The sequence below is a fragment of the Sycon ciliatum genome, unplaced genomic scaffold (assembly GCF_964019385.1).
Source record: "Sycon ciliatum unplaced genomic scaffold, ocSycCili1.1 SCAFFOLD_2083, whole genome shotgun sequence".
Taxonomy (NCBI): Eukaryota; Metazoa; Porifera; class Calcarea; order Leucosolenida; family Sycettidae; genus Sycon; species Sycon ciliatum.
Genome location: NW_027044638.1, coordinates 1 through 18,329, shown reverse-complemented (window position 1 = coordinate 18,329; position 18,329 = coordinate 1). Strand labels below are relative to the sequence as shown.

Genomic DNA, 18,329 nt, shown 5'->3' with positions numbered 1-18,329 from the left:
CGTTCGTTGATCAGGTGTCACAGATATCTTCCTTCACCGCATGTTTGGCGAAACTAAAATCGATGGCCCGCAGGACTTCGATACATTTCAAAAGATGCTTGAAGCAGGTGGAGAAGCGGAGCAGTATGCACAGGCGATGCTGGTTGCGTTCTTCCGATTCTTTTGGAAGACAGGTGCTAAACCGTTCGTGTATCTGGGGAGCTTGCAAGCTGACACACTCTCAGAAACAAAAGACGGATGGTTATGTTTGAACGGATCTGGTCACAGGTAAACCCGTTCATTAAATATGGGGTAGTGCATGGCGTTAGTCCGCACTTCGTTTTCGATCACGCATCATCATACAAGCCAAACTCTCATGAATGGTCGGCGTTCAAATCTATTCGTAGAGCGATCAACAGCACTCGTGTTTCAATCGAATCACTACCCAGCCCGGACAACCCGGAGCAATGGAAGATCCCAGCGTGGGCGACCGAGATTGATTACCAGAACAAGCAAGGTGATCCCAACGCTACACACTTCCGCACACCCGAGATGCTTGGGCATGTAACTCGGATGCTGGATGTGTCGGGATACCAAACACACTGGGAATCGAACGGAGGTGTACCGGCGTTCCTCGTTGACTGTCATCGTAAGGGGCATCGTGCGTTTATCGCTGATGGAATGACAGCAGATAGAAACACTGGCATGTCGATCCCTGAGATGCGTGAAGCTGCACAGAAGGCTTTGAAGATGGGAGGTGGGCGATGAGTAACCCAGACACACCCCGCCTGACGGACGAGGATCTTGATCAGTGGATCAACGCGATCAACGGAGCAAAAACCAGAATCCATGAGCAGCAAGCAGAAATCACCCAACTCCGCACCGAACTCACCGCGAGGGATAAGGCTTTGGAGAAGGCGAAGAAGACGCTGGAACAGTATGCAGACAAAGATGAATGGGCTACTACGACGGAAGCGGGTGTCCTAAAGGGCATGGGTCTTATGAGGAGGCTTGTTTTATAGGTATTTCACTTGCAACCCAAACCCTCGCCGAGATCAAGGAGGTGTGTGATGGGTGATACACCAAAGCCAGAAATGGTTCTTCGTCCCGGTGACAGAATATCCGTTCAAAAAGTCGCGGCAGATAGGCATGTCTGGTCTGTAGATCCAGAGTCTGGGCTGTCCAAGATTGAAGAGTATTGCAATGAACAACAAGCAACCATCGACCGACTCACCGCCGAGCTTGCAACCAAAGACAAGCAGATTGAGTCGTTCACCGATCGAGTGAGTAAGGATGCAATAGAACTCACCGCCGCACGCATGGAGATCGCGAGCTTGCGGGCGATTGTTGAGAAGTTGCCGATGACGGCGGATGGGGTGAGAGTTGTGCCAGGCACCAGTCTTTGGGGGCCGATAGACTCTGATCTGAATAGTCATAAGCATGGGGGATGGCTCATGGATGAGAACGGAAATCTATGGAACAGAAGTATTTTGACTTGTGCACCCAAGTATTCAGCGCAGAAACACAAGATGAAGTTTCGCTACTCCACCCGCGAAGCGGCTGTCGCCGCACAACGAAAGGATGACGATGACAAGTGAACAAGATAAGAAATCGTTTATTAACGGGAATGTCACGCATGAAATGATCGCTTGCCGTGAGCGAATGATGAACTCGGCTACGGATTGGGTTTCTGCATTTGAAGGGGACACTGACCACAATATGAAAGCTCTTCGTACATGCTTGCAACTCGCTTTCGATGACGGGTGGGATATGGCTACGCACCCAGAACTGAGAAGTTTAGATACCGACGCGATGATCGAGCGGGGAGGTGAGTGATGGAATACCAAATCGGACAATGGAAGATTGAACCCTTCTCAGATGGTTGCTACTGGAAAATCACTAGGGCATCGGGAGGTGAAGAGATTGTGAGTGCGAGTGAGCTTAGTGATTTAAGGATGCTGTTGAATGACTATGAGGAGATGCACAACAATGACTGACCTAACACGAATCCCCGCCGCTGTTGCGAAGATCAAAGCTGCGGGTGGGCCGGAGTGGTATGCGTGGTGTGATCTAATCTACGAAACGATTGAGGGTAGCTCCTACTTTGAGCATTGCTCACCTACAAGGTGTGTAGAAAACCCCCAAGCCTGCGAGGCTGCGGTGATTGCGTATGCGATGGAGTTACGGGGATGGTTTTATCAAAATATCGGGACTTGCGGCATAATGCCCTGCCCTAGCGGAGATGGTCGTTGGGAGTTTTCAATATGGGCGAACTGCAAGCGAACTACCGCCATGTATGACACACTTCTCGCCGCCTCCGCCGCCCTGATCCTCGCAGTCGCCGAGAGAGTGGGGGGTGGGGTGTGAATGATATGTTGTTTTCGATAGGAGTACCGTGCATTTTTATAGGGTTCGTATCTGGATACATCACAGGACGACTGACGGTGTCTTGGAATGAGTTCAATCTGGGATTTGATGAAGGTATCAAATACGCTAAAGAAAAACGGATGGAGTTAAAAGACTCACAAGAGACCCCCAATGACCTACCAACCAACGACTGACCCACGAAGCTTCCAGATCAATGCAAAGGAACTGCAAGAGAAGTGGGCGAGTATGGACGAGATGCTCTCGCAAGGACATCACACCGACACACCCACCCAAACACGAAAGGATAAACAATGGAAAGCAATGCAACGGCTGGGGTGACTGACACACGCCCTTCCGACGAGATGACGGGGAAGGTGATGGCGAAGAAAGAGGGGTGGGATGAATGCGATGTAGATGTAAACGAAGAAGGGTGCTTTGGTGTTGAAATCGGGAATGATGCGACATCGTACCGGCCTGATCCCCGCGACGACGATGAGGCAGCGATGGAGTCGCTTGGGTGGGTTCTTACCAACTGGGACAAATCCGCAAACATGCTTTGGTATCGGGATGGTATGTGGTTTGTAAGGCTCACCGATGGGTCTGGCTATATGCTCGGTCGGACAGGTCAGGAACTTCGATACGCCGTCGTCCGGCTCGCTGCGAAGGTGATGGGGATTGAGGAGACACCCAATGACTGACACACAAGAACTCAACGAGCTGTACGAAATCATAACGGAGATCGGGATATGGCCTACTTACATCCGAAAAACTATATCCTGTGGAGATGTTGAGTGGAAGTATGACAATGTTCATGACCTAGAAGATACATCTATGCCTATCAATCCCGACCATGTGCTACACATCGCTCGCGGCATCGCGGAGGAGTGGTTGAAGAAGGAGACTGAATGCTGTGGCCCTTCACAGAACACATGGGGCGATGGTGACACCTACTGGTGGCAAGGCGAAACAGGAATGGTTCATATAGAGAACTCACTCCCAGACGCACTCAGATACGCCCACTCGTCAAGTAATCCCTGACAACTCAACTTGTAAGGCGCTCTTACAGGTTCAAACCACAAAGGAAATCAAATGGCATCATTCAACAAAGTCATGCTCATGGGAAACCTTACCCGTGACATCGAGATCAGACACACATCAGGAAACACCGCAGTTGGCAACTTTGGACTTGCAGTTAACCGTAAGTTCAAGACTCAATCAGGCGAGCAGCGCGAGGAGGTTTCGTTCATCGACTGCACGGTATTCGGTCGAGGCGCTGAAACACTCAGTCAGTACACGCAGAAGGGGGACGCGCTGTTTATCGAAGGCCGCCTGAAAATGGACGAATGGCAGGATAAGAGCACCGGCGCGAAACGAACCAAGCTCGGCGTTGTTGTTGAAAACTTCCAGCTTATGCCTAGAGGCGGCTCAGGCGACGGAGAGAACCGCGGGTATTCAGGGGGGCAATCACGCCAACCACAGGGGGCAAACGCCGGAGGCATCGACCACGACTCTATACCGTTCTAATCTGATCCTTATTTCCCGCGAGAGAGGCGTTGTCCCAACCGGTTCAGCGCCTCTTCTCGTTTTTTGCACCCGCCGCATTGCTTCACTTGCTTCACTCGCCCCAGCGTTGCGATACGCGCCGCCGTGTTGATCGTGCCTTTGAGCATGGTTCCAAGCCCGCCAGCTTGCCGCTCGACCGTTGGGAATCGTACAGGACGAGTACCATCCACACAATCGCCTGAACGCCCGCCTAGAGCCGTTGAGCAGTTTCCGGGGATCTGACGCTCAAAGAAGTCGTTGCCCGGCGTGGTGGGTGTTGTCGTCGGTCTCAGGAAGAATGTGTAGCGACACACGCCCGGCGTGTCAGGATCTCCGCTTTCTGACCAGTGAGCAACGACTGACCCCTCACCCGCAACCATCCCCGGCTCGACTCGATACTTGAATGTTGGTTGATTCGGGAAATCTGCATGGTTCGGCAAAGACCCGCAACGAACGGCAATAAACCACTCGCCGGGGCATGGGTCTGGGGAGCCTGTGACCGATACCGGATCATCGGCTGAAACCTCGTCCGTCGGTGAGTACCGCACATCTTCGTGCATCAGCGTGACGCTTTCAGCGGACACCGAATCGGGATCGAACGCGATTCGCCTTTCGCCCCCGCACTCAATCGCAACGAGCGACACGACCCCCTCACATTCCTCGGTGGAATACGCCAGCCCTTCGACCGGTTCATCCTCGCTGATCTCAAGCGTTAAAGCGTAAAGCTCATCGTTCTCGGTGTTCCGAGCAGACAAGGCCCATTCAGGGGCAAGCTCTCGATCGTATGTAATCACTTGCGGGACTGTTTCAGGGTCACACGCGCGGGCAATGCGGGTATCGGTGCAAAGCTCGAAGGATGGAAGCTCGCCGTTTTCTCCGAGATTCGTAAACAGATTGACAACGGATGAGTTGCCCGTCATCTCGCGAGTCGTTTCGCCCCCAGAAATCAGTGTTGTTGTTGCGTTTGAATGGCCGCCGCTCAGTCCAAAGCTCTTATCGAGCGTTGCAGAGCTGTTCGCGTCCGAGTATGAGTCGTTGCAGGATTCGATCCCCTGCAACGATCCGCTCACACCGAATGTACCACCGAGCGAGATTTCACTTCCGCTGGCAAAGGTTCGTGTCACATCGCCATTCTCAAATGTTGCGTTTGCACCCCACAACCCGCCCAGAATGCCGGGCAAGCCTGCGCCGTTTTGGTTTGATAGAAAGTCGCTGGGATTATCCCCCGTCGAGTAACGAGCAGTCCCAACGGTACGCTGGGAAAACGCACCGTTCTGCGTTTTTACTTCTTCGGTAAAGCGAGCGTTGTACGACCAAGATATCAGACGGGGTACACCGCTCGCGTCAGCCTCCCAGAGAACGCTGCGAGAGATTGACACCCGCCGATCGAGTGTCACAATACCCGCCGAGTTTGTGCCTGTTTCACGGCCCGACGCATGGAACAAGGTGTAGGTTCGCCCCACACACTCAAGCGACTCGCCCGGATAATCACAATCGCCGAAAATACGCGCAGTGTACCCGCCGTTGTCGCACTCAGGGCAAGGCTCTTGGTCGAGGCATGGCGCAGTATGACAGTTCCCCGACGCTGTAGCGCTTGAAATATCAAGGATCAGGGATTGGGGCACGACTCCCAGATGATTCCCATACCACCCGTAGCACACGCCGTCGATACTAATCGCCCCGCCCGACTCTCGATCCGACTCAGGCCAAAGCGTTGCCAGCTCGTCGGTGTTTTCGAGATACCGAGCCTCGGACTCAAGGCTGCAAAAACAGGGTAGGATCTTGATGTAGCAATCCGAAATGACATCATCACAACAACACGGCGCACCATCCTTATTGGTGATGAGCCGCCCGTTGAGCGCTTGAAGTCTCCCGTTTTTAGCGATCAGTTTAGCCATTAGGGAATCGGGGTAGGCCCGCCAACATCACGCTTCAAAGAACCAACATAGGTGATGTTCGAAGTGTCAACTTCTGAACTCTCGATGATCTTCGAACCCGAAACCGTGAACGCCGTAGCGCCAGGGGTGAACGCTCGCCGGTTGTCCGAGAAGTCGATCGTCCCGCCAACCGCGTTGACAGTCGGAACCGCGCCAGCTCGCCAAACAACTTTCCCGCCAGTGATCGTAATCACTTTGCTGGTAAATGTTTCCGAGTCGTCGGGGTCGAGCGTTACATGGGCGTTGCCGCCGATCGTCAGCAGGTCGGGCATACGCTTGATGGTATGCGTGCCGCCTGTGATCTCGATCAGGGTAGCGTCCGTTCCTTCGTACTCAACCACCGACCCGCCCGCCATAAGGTACAGGTTCGTGATGATCGTCGATCCGTTGGCTGTCAGCGTTCCGCCGTTCATCGTGACATTGACGAAGGTACCGCCCTGCAAGAAGTTGATCGAGTTCCCGCCGCAGTCGTAGTTGTTGATCGTTGCGCCGTCCCCGCCCGCAGTGATGTACATCGTGACCGTGCCGCGATTGCTCACAAACGCATCTGCCGAGTTATCGAAGTCAGCGATGAACGCACCGTTTGAACCGCCCCCGATTGTCCCCGAAGCGCCCGGCTTGATCGTCATTGACTCAAACCCGCCGACGATTGCCGATTGGTCTAGGTCAGCACCCACGATCGTGCCGAACGGGAGTTCGATGATGAAATCATCCGTCGCCGCCATTGCTGAACCGCCCCAAGCGGCTGCATTAAACGCTGTCGCGCCCTGTACTAAATACTTTGGCATTTTCAGCCTCCCCTAAATAGGTCTTAACCATGCAGACACGCGCCCGCCGTTTACTGTACCCGATACCGCCGTTGTTCTAAATGTGATCCAATCGCCCGCACTTACTGAAACAGGCGAGTCCGAATAATCAGAGTAAGCGTGTTTCACGCCAGATGATAGCGAAACATCAACGCCCGTAGATGATGAGGATGATTCGCCAATAGCGCCTTTGTAAACCTCAACCGTAGCCGTCCCCGATGTGTTCGCATTGACCGACAACGAAGCCGAGACAATCACCGCGTCGAATGGAACGACACACCCAAAGCTATCACCCACATCGCCGTTACCCATTGAAAACTGAAAACCGCTTGATGTGCCCGTGCTTAGGTTCGATCCCTCCTCGGCCAAGATACAGAAATACCGGCTAGGGTCTTGTGTATCGCTCGCAACCTCGCTGCGTTGATACACCCACAAATCAACCACAAGCCGCTTTGAACCTTGCTGACATTCGCCATGACCCACGCGCCGGGATCAAGGTGTATATCAGTGATCGTGTCGTTATCCAGAGTCAGGGTCGCCGCAGGCACAAACGAAACCGGAGTCATCGTCTCAGTCAGCGCCCGCGCATATCGACGATACCCGTTGCAACCGCCGACTCTGGGGACGCGAGAACGGAAGCGGCATACTGGCCGTGCGCTGCGAACATCGCCCGCGTACCCGCATAGCTCGCGTCGATCCGCTCTTTGTGGACAAACCCCGTCATATCACCCGCTAGAACAACCTCGATCTCGACTTTTCGCCCAGCTTGCACCGTCGTTACATCGAAATGCAGGAACGCCGTGTCCACAACATCCAGCTCAAGGATCACCGAACCGTCAAGCGTCACCGTTTTAGCGATAGCGAACGACGAACTAGGGGTTCTAAACCCCGCATCGAACGCCCGTTTAACCTCGATCACCGCTGTATCAGGGTTGCCGTCCACCGGTTTCGCTTGGATAAACGCCGTTTGGTAGTTCTGCACATCAATGGCGCCGACGATTCCTTCGTAGTCCGTGTCAACAATCATGATCCGCACTCCTCAATCGCCGCAAACTCACCCTTCATGATGCTGATCCTCCGCTCACTCGTCCCCACTGTCCGAATAGACACCGGAACTTCTTGTCCGATCTTGAACGGACAAGCTCAAGGTTGAAATCTGGGTACTCGCTGCTGATCCTGTCGTCGTCTTTAGGTTTCACGCCGGCGTATCGCTCAGGAATCCCCGACTCGTCAATCTCGACCGTGTAGGTGATAGCATCGGGCGCTGACGGTACATCAACGCTCCGAGCAACAATCACACCAACAACGACGACCGATCCTCGCATCAGCTTACCCCCGGCAGTGACAGGTGACCCGTTGGGTTCTCAGGGTAAGATGGGGAGAACTGGATCACCGGAGGATCTTCTGGGTTCGGCCCCGGCCCCCAATCTAGGCGATTAAACGGCTTGATGATGATCGCTCATCGTCCTCGCCTTGATCTTCATGGGGGAATAAGTACCCGCCGATCCACCCTAGATTTCGACCTGTGACGCTTCATACACCAACGTATCAGGTACGCCCGATCATTGATCCATCGGTAAGTGAACCGGTACTTATCCACCGAGAGCCGTCGCACATCGTCCGCTTTGAACAGGTAACGCACGCCGTTGATCGTGTGGATCTTGTTTGTTTGAGCGTTCAGCGCTTGAGTGATTGCGAGCTGGGTAGTTACACCAGCGCCACCGATCACCGTTGCATTCAACTGCACGCGATGAACTATTCGGGAATACCGAAAGGTTGCCGTCGTCTCGACGACTTCGTAAACCGTTTTTTCAACCAGAGACCCCGCCTCGCCGAACGACTTGGTGACCTGCTGAAACACAGGATATCCACATCAATATCCTCGAAGGTGGTATCAATCGTGGTGTATTCGTCCTCGGTGTATCTTCTGGCGGGATCGGGTCTTGTATTCGCGGGGGACATACTGGACAGTGATCAGCGTACCGCCGCCTTGCGGGACATACGAGGCGTTGCTGACGACTAGGCCGAGTATCGGGGGTGTTCGGCGCCGAACGCCACACCCTCAGATGCCGATTGCCCAATCGTCGATTCACCGAGAACCCGTCGTTCGTGAAAACGCGGGTATCGCCTAGACCTTTGGAGGAAACGACGCGCCCGGTTGTAAAAATACTGTTCCTTCCAAGCCATTATCGTTTCCCTTGATTGCTGCTGATATTCCGTAGCTCGGTAAGTATTGTATCAAGCTGGGTTGTGAATGCGCCGGTTGATCCGAATAGGGCTTGCTGGGCACGCTCGCCGAAAGCGTCCGCTGCTTTGATAGCGCCCTCAATCTGTCGCCTCTCCGACTCGTCAAGCCGTTTCTTTTCGAGTTGAAGTTTTTCAGCCTCGATCTTGCGAGTGTTTTCTATTTGTCTGTCAGCGATCCTATCGACATTCGCAAGAGCTTTGGACAGATCCTCTTCGGACAACACAACACCGAGACCTCGAAACGATTCTTCAATGATCCGCTTTTGACGCTCAGCGTTCGCTTTTACTTGCTCATCATCAGGGAGAAGGCTGATATCCTGCTGCTCAAGCAAATCACTTAGCTTTTTAGCCGCATCTATCTGCACACGGCGAGCTTCCGAATCGGCTTTGCCCCGCTCAGAGTACAGTTTTTTCAGATCCTCGTTCTGTGCTTTTTCAATGTTGTTTTCTCGGAACAACTTAGCGCGATCAAACAGATCGTTTAGCTTTGATTTTTCAACAGTATCAACCATTGAATCAATCTGCTCTACAACCTGGTCGAACCGATCATTCAAATCGTCAACAGAAGTGATAGATTGCCGTGTGAACTTCTCGATCTCACTATGTAAATCAGCGTACGCTCGGCGCTGCTCCTCTGAATCCTCGCGTTTTCTTCTGACCTGTTTTTAAGTATCAACAAGGCGCCGACTAAACCAGTGACAGCACCCACAACACCAGTAACAGCACCGACCGTAGACCCCAAAGCTCCCACAAACTTGCGAAGCCCAGCCGTTGAGTTTTCTATTTTCTCCCCAGCGCTCTCCATACTCGCGCCGAGTTTTTTCCCAGCCTTATCGCCGTCATTCCCCAGAGTCTCAACCTCAGCGCGAGCCTCGGAAACATCCTGCTTTAGCGGGTCGATATCGGCCCCAACCTCGATACTTGCCGAACCGATTCTGTTCTCAGCCATCACCGACCCCCTTAGTTATCCGTCAGAGCGCCAGTCCCCCGGAAGTTGACCGTAGCCTCAACAGGTGAACCCAGAGAAGCGCCCACAGTCCAGCCGGTTGCAAATGCGTTCCCTGTGTAGGTGCGAGAGCCGGAAGCCCGTAGAGTGATCGCAGTCACTTCTGGGCGCACCAAAGCGTCAGGCGTGCCAGCAGACGCGACCTCGAGGAATGAGCCGTCGCCGTCGGTCGTCAAGTTGCCGTCAACAACAAACGAGTATTGAACGATCGGTTTTCCGCCAACCTCAAACGGAGTTGATCGGCCAGTGATTCGGATGTAGCCCGCAAGCTCGTTGTCGTTCGTGTCGGTGCTCAGTCGGAATGTCGCGTTGCCCTCGGTCATTCCGGCCAGCGCTGTCGTATCGTCAACCTGTACATCGAATGTACCCGTGAACCCATACAGGCCGCTTGAGTAGTCGCGCCAAGTTGGAGGCGTTGAAGCGAACCCTGTATCCTCGTGCTCCGCAGCCGTCGCCGTGATCGACCACGCGCGACACCCAAGCACATACCCGCTCCCGAAAGTCACAAGCCCTTCGTGTCCGCTCGCTGGCGATGCTTTCGGAAACTTGGCCGTGAACGAACCGCCCCAATCAGACACGCCTGTGATGTTGTTCATCGCGATTGGTGGTGTTGAGCCGAAACCCGTTGAATCGAACGACTCACGATTCACCGTGATTGATGCCGAGTACGGTTTGGTTGAAGTGTTGATCAGGTACGAAAGATCGGTCGTACCCGCCGCACTCAACAAACCCTCTAATCCTACTACGAATGCCATATCATGCCTCCTGAATCTCTACTGAGAATGTCATCCAGTAGTGAAGTTCGTCGTCTGTGTGCTGGGTGCCGAACGATTCCGGTACCATCATTGCTGTCGCCGCGTCTGTCACCGCTGGTATCTTCCATCGAGCAAGCCCGTAGGTCGGTTCATTGTCCGTACCCTCGGAATCACCGAATATCTGACCGACCACCGCCGTAGCAGGGACTATCCCGTTGGCTTTGTGATCGAACACGCTCACCTGATAGGTAGCGCTGGCGATGTTGTTCTCGAATGTCATCCCCTCAAACGAACCATTCACCAGAAAGAACACGATAAACGGGTCGCCCCCGGCTGAAATCTTGATCCTCGGCGGTGCAACCGTGTCCCAAGCGCCCTGTGTCGCGTCGCTGATCGGCGATGCTTGCAAGCGGGCAAGGATTGAAGGCTCAAACTGAAACGGGTTGAAGCTCATGAACTACCCGCTTTCTTGAATGAACGCTGAAAACCACGCTCGAACTCGCGTAGAAGCAGGGGCTTGTTGTTGTTCAGAGCGGGCAAAGCCCACGGACGAGCAGCCATATCGGATGTACCACGCTCCAACAGAAGCCCATAGTTGTATTTCCCGTCCTTCGTCATCGCATGACCCGCGCGCGTGCCCGCAGCGTAGACCAAACGGCGAATCTTTCCACTGGTGATCGAGCGAAACAAGCCGCCCGTCTGCTGATTCGGTGGGTTTCCGGGAAGCGACGGAGTTAGGCGGGGATTCTTCCAGCCGCCAGTACCGGGTGTCATCTCGCCCGCAATCATCGAACGCTTCATCTTCGTTTCAAGCGCCAGCGTCGAAGCCTTCAAACCAGACTCGGCGGCCTTATCAACCGCACCGTAGAACTCAGCCGTGTTGTCGTCCCAAGTCACGCTCATTGTGCTTCCCTCCGAACAACAGCATTCTGGAATCCAGATCGACCCATCGGCTGACCGCGGCCAATCACACGGAACGCCGCACCGCTTGGGAACTCAGGGCTTGTGATCGTCAGCACCTGATCGTGCGTGATGCGTATATCTGACCCGTCTTGGTACCTCACATTGCATCTAAGACGATACACGGTCTCATCCGAGTCGTGTCCCATCCGAACAGCCTCGCCCGGAGAAACGACATCTAGGCGTGCTGGGACATTCAGCACATTCGTTGCAGCACCACGAATATACGCCCCGTTCGCATCCTGCGATTCCGCATAAGTCGTGATCGTCATCATCCCCCGCATACCTCGGAGCTTGGCCGGTTTGTCGGGCTTGATGAAGTTCACGCAAGCACCCGCTTCCAGGGTCTCGCAAGGTCAGCAAGGCGCTTTTCGTGATCAATCGGATTCAAAACGGTTTTCGACTCCACACCGTCCGATGTTGACCCGTTCTCCCACGAATCGCCCGCACCGTCAATCACCGCATCAACCAGCTTGTACATCAGGTGCTTGAGATCCGCAGGCATTGTCGAGAACCCACCCGTGAACGAAACGAGGATGTTCCCCGGCGCGGCATCGCTCCATACAGAATCTCGATCGTTGACAAACCCCGATGGGTAGTCCCAGCGATTGTCAGCGCCATCGAACCGGTAAATCTCGCCCGTCGTCAACCAACGGTACGAACTGGCCGAGAGCGTCGTTGTCGTCCCATCACTACCCAGCAGCTTGACCGATGAAACATCAGACACCGGCGTATGCTCAAGCCAGATGCTCGATTCGCCGTTGCCGTCATACACCCGATCGGTGTAAGTTGTCTCATCGAACACACGCCCGCAATACTTCTCAAGCACCGCCTGTGTCGCGGGGATGATGATATCCAACCGTGTATCGAAGCCGGTATCGGTGATCCCCGCCCACGCTTTATATTCGGTTGTGGAAATGATCGCCATTGACTTACTCCGAAGCGCTTAGGGCTTTGTTGTCGGGCTTGGTGCGTTTCCGTCTTGTTCGTGTTTTAGGCTCTTTCGGTTCTTCGACCTCGACTACCTTCTCAGGCTCAGGCACAACAACCGCCTTCTTTTTCGGAGCTGGGCACGCTACGGCATGGCCGGATGCAATGCGGGTCTTTGCGATATGCTCGGAAACTTGAGTAACAGAACCACGCTTTCCGAATGATGTATCTCGTTTAAGCTTTATCCACTTCATCGCGGGAATCCCTTCGTTTAAGTAAAGCACCCTCGGTCGTTTCCAGCCGAGGATGATGAGTTTAGGCAAATGATTCAGCAGTCATACCACGACCAGCAGCAGTCGTTGGAGGCTTAGAACCACGCGAGAGAATACAAGTACATCCGATGACGGCTGACCCAGTATTATCCTCAGTGAGAACGACTTTCAAGAAGTCCCCAACGCTGTTGTCAGTCAGATCAACCTCGATCGCGTAAAGCGTATCGTTGGTTGTGTCAATCACACCATCAGCAAGCGCCGCGTCTGTGACATCTGTAAACGAACCGCCGGATGTCGTTGCAGACTGAATCTTTGCAACGCTCATATTTCCCGTCGATACGCCCTGATGGAACACGAATCGGGCGTTGTGCCATGTTCGCGCGTCCACTTCAATACCGGTTGCCGACCCGTTCGCCAGAGCGACAGGGGAAACGGCACCCACGATTTTCATGTTTTGAATCTCGATCATTTCAAGCTCCTTAGTCTTGCAGTGCCACGATACCCGATGCGTGCGCGTCGGTGTTCACAGTGTGCAATGAGTGTGCCCATCGCTGGGTGTAACGGAATGCAACCTGATCTTGATCGAAGTATCGTTGATCACTGGTTGCCATTTCTTCGGAACCTGAAACGATACCGAACTTACATGAATGCGACCATGCGCCCGCGTAACAGACGAGAGCATTGCCCGCGTATGTCTTCGGCATGACCTGTGAAACATAGATCGGGAACCCGTTGTAGCGGAGATCAGAGCCGAATCCGGCCTGAATGTTACCGCCCAAGTTACCGCCAGCGCTCAAGCCGAATCGGTGGAATACCGACTGGACAAACGAGAGCGAACAGACGAAACCGAAGTTCGGATCTTCAAACGCCCATGCAGGCAAGAGGCCGAGCATGTCCTGGAGATCGTCAATCGTAAACTCATTCCACGACGAAGTAAGCGCCGCGTCCTGAACATTCGTGCCGCCAGCAGTCAGGATATCGGTGATCCCCTGCCGGTTGTGTTGGCCGAGGAATATCGACTCATCTTCCCAAGTACCGACAGCACGGTTGATTGATCGAGCAAGGATCTCACCGATATTGAACGCTGAATCGTTGAGAAGCTCGGACGACTCTTTGATCAATGCCGCTGTCTTGGTTGCAACGAGCTTGACATTACCCAAAGACGGATCACTCGAAGTAACTGGGGCGCCTTCACCAACATCGTACATCGTCACATCGCCGTCAATCTTCGACACGGTACGCTCGCCGTCACGCATACTGGTGACACCGATCGCCGTGCGTGCCGCGCCGTTGTTCTCAAGGTTCTCGATCAGCTCAGGGACTTCTTCGTAGAACACGAGAGCGCCGCCGGTTGAGTTGACACCCGCCGAACCCTTCTGGACAATCGCAATATCCGCATCCTTTTGCGAATAATCAACCGATCCGAGACACGAAAGACGAGCCTTCGCGCCGAAGTACTCACGACGATCAGCGTTGTAGAACAGAGGGGTTTTGCCTGCGATCTTCTGGGAGTTTTTAACCGCCCGATCGTACGCTGACTTTTTCATATCGGTGTTGTTGCCCATTGCGCCACCAGCTTTCGTGTGAACTGCTAGACCCTTCGCACGCTTCTGATTTTCACGCTGCTTGGACTTCTGCCACGCCCGGAACTGCTTCTGCTGCTCCTCGTCGTCGTCCATCTCTTTCACATCCTCGTCCTCAAGGATCTCGTCCTCAGACTTCTCGGATGCGTCAACAACCTGTACATCCTCGCCAGCGTCGGCAGTGATGGTCACGGTCTTGTTGAAGGCTTTGATAAGTGCTTCTTTTGAAAGCTTCTCGCCGCCAGAATCTCTGATCTCAATCAGATTTTCCTCGGCCCAATCTGCGAACTCGCCAGCAGTCTTGCCAGCAAACCCATTCTCTTTTCCCATTTTCAACAGGGATTTACGATTCCAACTCATAACGAGTCTCCTAAGTAAAGTGATAGAAACCACACTCAGGCGTTACGATCGAATCTCAGGCCGGTAAAACCGACGATGAATACAAGGCACTGCCAAGTTTTTAAATGCCCCACGGCTGTTTTATCAACCGGGGGGAGCTACCTCACGCAACGGAGAACCAATCTATTGCGCCCGTATTGTTGCACATACTACATCTTGTGTCAAGTGCGTAAAAAAACGCCTCCGAAAGGCGTTGGGGCCGCAGTTCATCACCACGGTGTAATAAAAGGCTAAAAGAGGACTCGAACCCCCAACCCGTAGCTTACAAAGCCACCGCTCTACCATTGAGCTATTTAGCCAACGACGCATCTAGGCCTCCATTTATTCCCCAGCATGGGAGGCTCCACGGCGCTGGGCAAGATGCTTCCAGAGTTAATGCGTCAGGGAAGCCAACGGACTTTGAATATCAAGGGGAGTCGCCGTGTTTTACTTCGACGAACCCGGGCAAGCGCCTCTCGTGATTTGCCCAACCGAAAGAGGCTATCAGCTAGACACATTAAACCATTCGCCCCACCAAGTCAAGCCCGAACCCGAACCACCCCACCATCAGGGTACACGATCTTTTTCATCCTCGGTTCAGGCACTACGAAAACCTTGCGCTTCTCAGCGATCGGCATACCCAGAGCAGCCGCAATATCACGCTTAATCACCCCCTTCGTAACCATCCGATCCACGGCGTCCAGCATGTCCAGAGACTTACCCTCGGTGACACCGGACGACTGACACGCCACATTACAGGGTAAGAGCGTGAATGAAGTCTCAAACCACTTCCAAGCCCGGATCACCGCCGATAGCAGGCTCGGATCGTTGGGTGCGTACTTCTTGATTTCTTCGTCCGTAGGCGGCCCGTAGTTGGTCGCCACGAAACCCACCGAAACGCCGATTTGTCCCGTTTCTTCGACGATTTTCATGATCGCGTTGCCGATCGGGTTGTCGTTGATACGCACCCGCATCTTCCAAGATCGGTGATCGTCGCGGGATGGGTAGGGGGACAGGGAACGCATCTTGCCCGCACCGTCCGCAATCTCATACTTGTGATCCGCGAACACATGACGATTAGCCATGAAGTACGAAGTGTCAGCGCCCGAAGGTACAACGACCTCCGTATCGAGATCAATATCCCCAGTGTTGGCCGTAACGACGATATCCCGCGTGTCAGCCTTTACATCGACTTCCGCACCCTTGCCGAATGACGAAACGACCCCGACCCGATCATCGTCGGATAGGCCGTGATTGGATTTGATACGGTCGATGAGTGATGTTGATTTCATGGTTTCAGTCCTTTTTAACCACCCCGCCTACTTTAACGATCTTCACTTCACACCCGCACCCGACCGACCATGTGCAAGCCGCATTGATTGCCATTCTTAAACGAACCTCGGGGGGTTGGCCCTCGGTGCTGAACAGTGAGCCGAGAGCGACCTCGCCACCGGAACCCATCGCTGTGAACTCAGTGGTTACTCTCTGACAGCCGAAAACAGAATCAACTGTCATGAGCTTGCCTCGCCAAGCAATGATTGAACCAGAGCTTGAACTCTCTACCGATTTGTCGTTTTCCAGCAAGCCCGCGTCACGAAGCGATTTTTTCATCGCGTCAATAACGCTCACCCGCAACCACTTGTCGTGCTTAGACTCGTCCTCGGGTACATCAGGCAGACTAAGGCGATCCTCATATGCTGAACCAACCGCCGCATACCCGCATGTGGCAACCGCCCAATCGCCGTGCTCAACGATTTTTCTTTCAGTTGGTTTTTTCACCCACCCAGATGTGGTTTGCGTATCACTCGCCAACCACACTTCACCCTCATGAATCAATCCTGCAATACAAGTCATTTAAAACCCCTTTTATTAATCGTAAACCGGCAAAACTGAACATCTACAGTTCGGTCGTGCCGGTGGAACATACACATCTCGATCGAATGTCTCGCCCGCAAGCGTCTCGCCCGCCTTCACAAACGGTTCGTCGATCGGCTTAGGTGATCGAGCCGCAATCAACTGGTGAGCCTGAGAAGCGCCCGGAGCGTTCACCCACTCCACCAGCTCAATCCCAACCTCTTTCATCGTCTGGCGCTTGCCGTTCTGAACCGCACGCTGAACCTCAGTACGAGCAATCATCGTTGCCCGGTTCTCGGGGATGCCCTCCATGGACTCCGCGATCTGGTCGATGCTCAAACCCTGATCAAATCCCGCCTCAACCGCACGCTGTGACATATCAGCCGTTGTGCCCATCAGGTCGTCGGCAAGTTCGATCGTGTAGGTCTCAAGGAACTCTCTCGCAGCCGCATCGGGAATGCTGAACGCATCGGGGATCTCAGGCCCGCTCGGGTTGTCCGCGATCTCCTGCGCCATCTCGTCCACACCGTAGACAAACACATCGGCCATTGACTCATTGAGCAACCCCGCCGCCTGTGAACTCAGCTCGTCCAACGCGGGTTGGTTGCCCGCAGCGTACGCCGTCATTGAGATATCCTGTGCGTCTGTGAGAATGTCAGCCATGACCCGCTGGATATCAGGCCCGAACCGCTCAAACGCTTCGTCTAGGATCGGGTCGTCCTCAACGGCTTTCGTGTGGGTGCAATCGCAATCCTGCCAGATTGAGCGCTCGGTTGATTTGACGATCGACGCGAGACTATCGCCCCATGATCGTTCCTGCACCGCCTCATCCTCTCCCGTTTCCTCTTCGACGGGTTCGGGTGTGTCAACAGTCGTATCGGGTTCCTCGGCCCTCTCAGGCGATCGAGGCGCACCACCGAACAATCCCGCGAACGGGTCAGCGGGTGCGGCAACAGCGCCGAGTGGTTGGCCGTTGATCAGCAGGGTGTCTGCAAACTCATCGTCCGACTCGGGGAGACCCATCTCAGCGCGTGCCTCGTTGATCGTGCGAATACCGCGGGTTGTGGATACTTCCATGCGATCCTCGAAGATACCCTGATCACGCTCGACAGGGTTATCGTACGCGAAGCAGTACACATCGGGATCGAGGCCGAACATTCCAAGCAGGTATTGACCCTTAAATGCCGCGTCGTTAATCAGCGCAGGCCAGATCGTGTTGCCCAAATACTGCTTATCGTACGATTGAAGCGCCGAGGCCACATTGGTGTCCGTCGAATCGGCCATTGATTCAGTGTGCCCGAACGCTTGACGGATCAGCTTTGCCGCCGCCTCTTGCTTTGGTAGGCTCATCAGCTCTTTTTCGGGAATCTGTGGAGATACGAACTCGACCTTGCCGGTGAATACCAGATGCTTCCACCAGTCTTTAGCGCCCCTGAACTTCGATTTCAGCCGCTTCTCAAACTTCTCGGACTCTTTGGGCGTGGTGCTTTCAGGGAGCATCCAGATACCATCCGGGTGCATCCCGTTCTTAGCCATTGTGATATCGTGCAGCAAGCTGTCCTGCAACAGATCCGCATGGGGGAGCACACCGTACAAAGCGCCGATGCCCTCGATCGTGCTATGCGGGCTTGGGTACAGCTTGTAGTGGATCACTTCTTCTGGGGTGAACGAGATTGGGTCGGTCTGGGAGCGTGCGTACACATACCGCTCTAT

At 54.1% G+C, this 18,329-nt stretch overlaps 1 protein-coding gene and 1 non-coding gene across 2 annotated transcripts; one reads left to right on the top strand and one right to left on the bottom strand.

Annotated features, from left to right (window-relative positions):
• The first annotated feature begins 3,435 nt into the window (after positions 1–3,435).
• On the top strand, positions 3,436–3,870 carry LOC135830480 (single-stranded DNA-binding protein-like). The gene has a single exon (XM_065342729.1). It carries the CDS (start codon positions 3,436–3,438, stop codon positions 3,868–3,870), a length of 435 nt encoding a protein of 144 aa, XP_065198801.1.
• An 11,140-nt stretch (positions 3,871–15,010) lies between these two features.
• Positions 15,011–15,082, bottom strand: Trnat-ugu (transfer RNA threonine (anticodon UGU)). Its single transcript has one exon. It is a non-coding gene; the product is annotated as a tRNA-Thr (tRNA).
• Positions 15,083–18,329: the final 3,247 nt, after the last annotated feature.

Coding starts and splice junctions, on each gene's coding strand:
- LOC135830480 (XM_065342729.1), top strand. CDS start 3,436: ATGGCATCATTCAACAAAGTCATGCTCATGGGAAACCTTACCCGTGAC.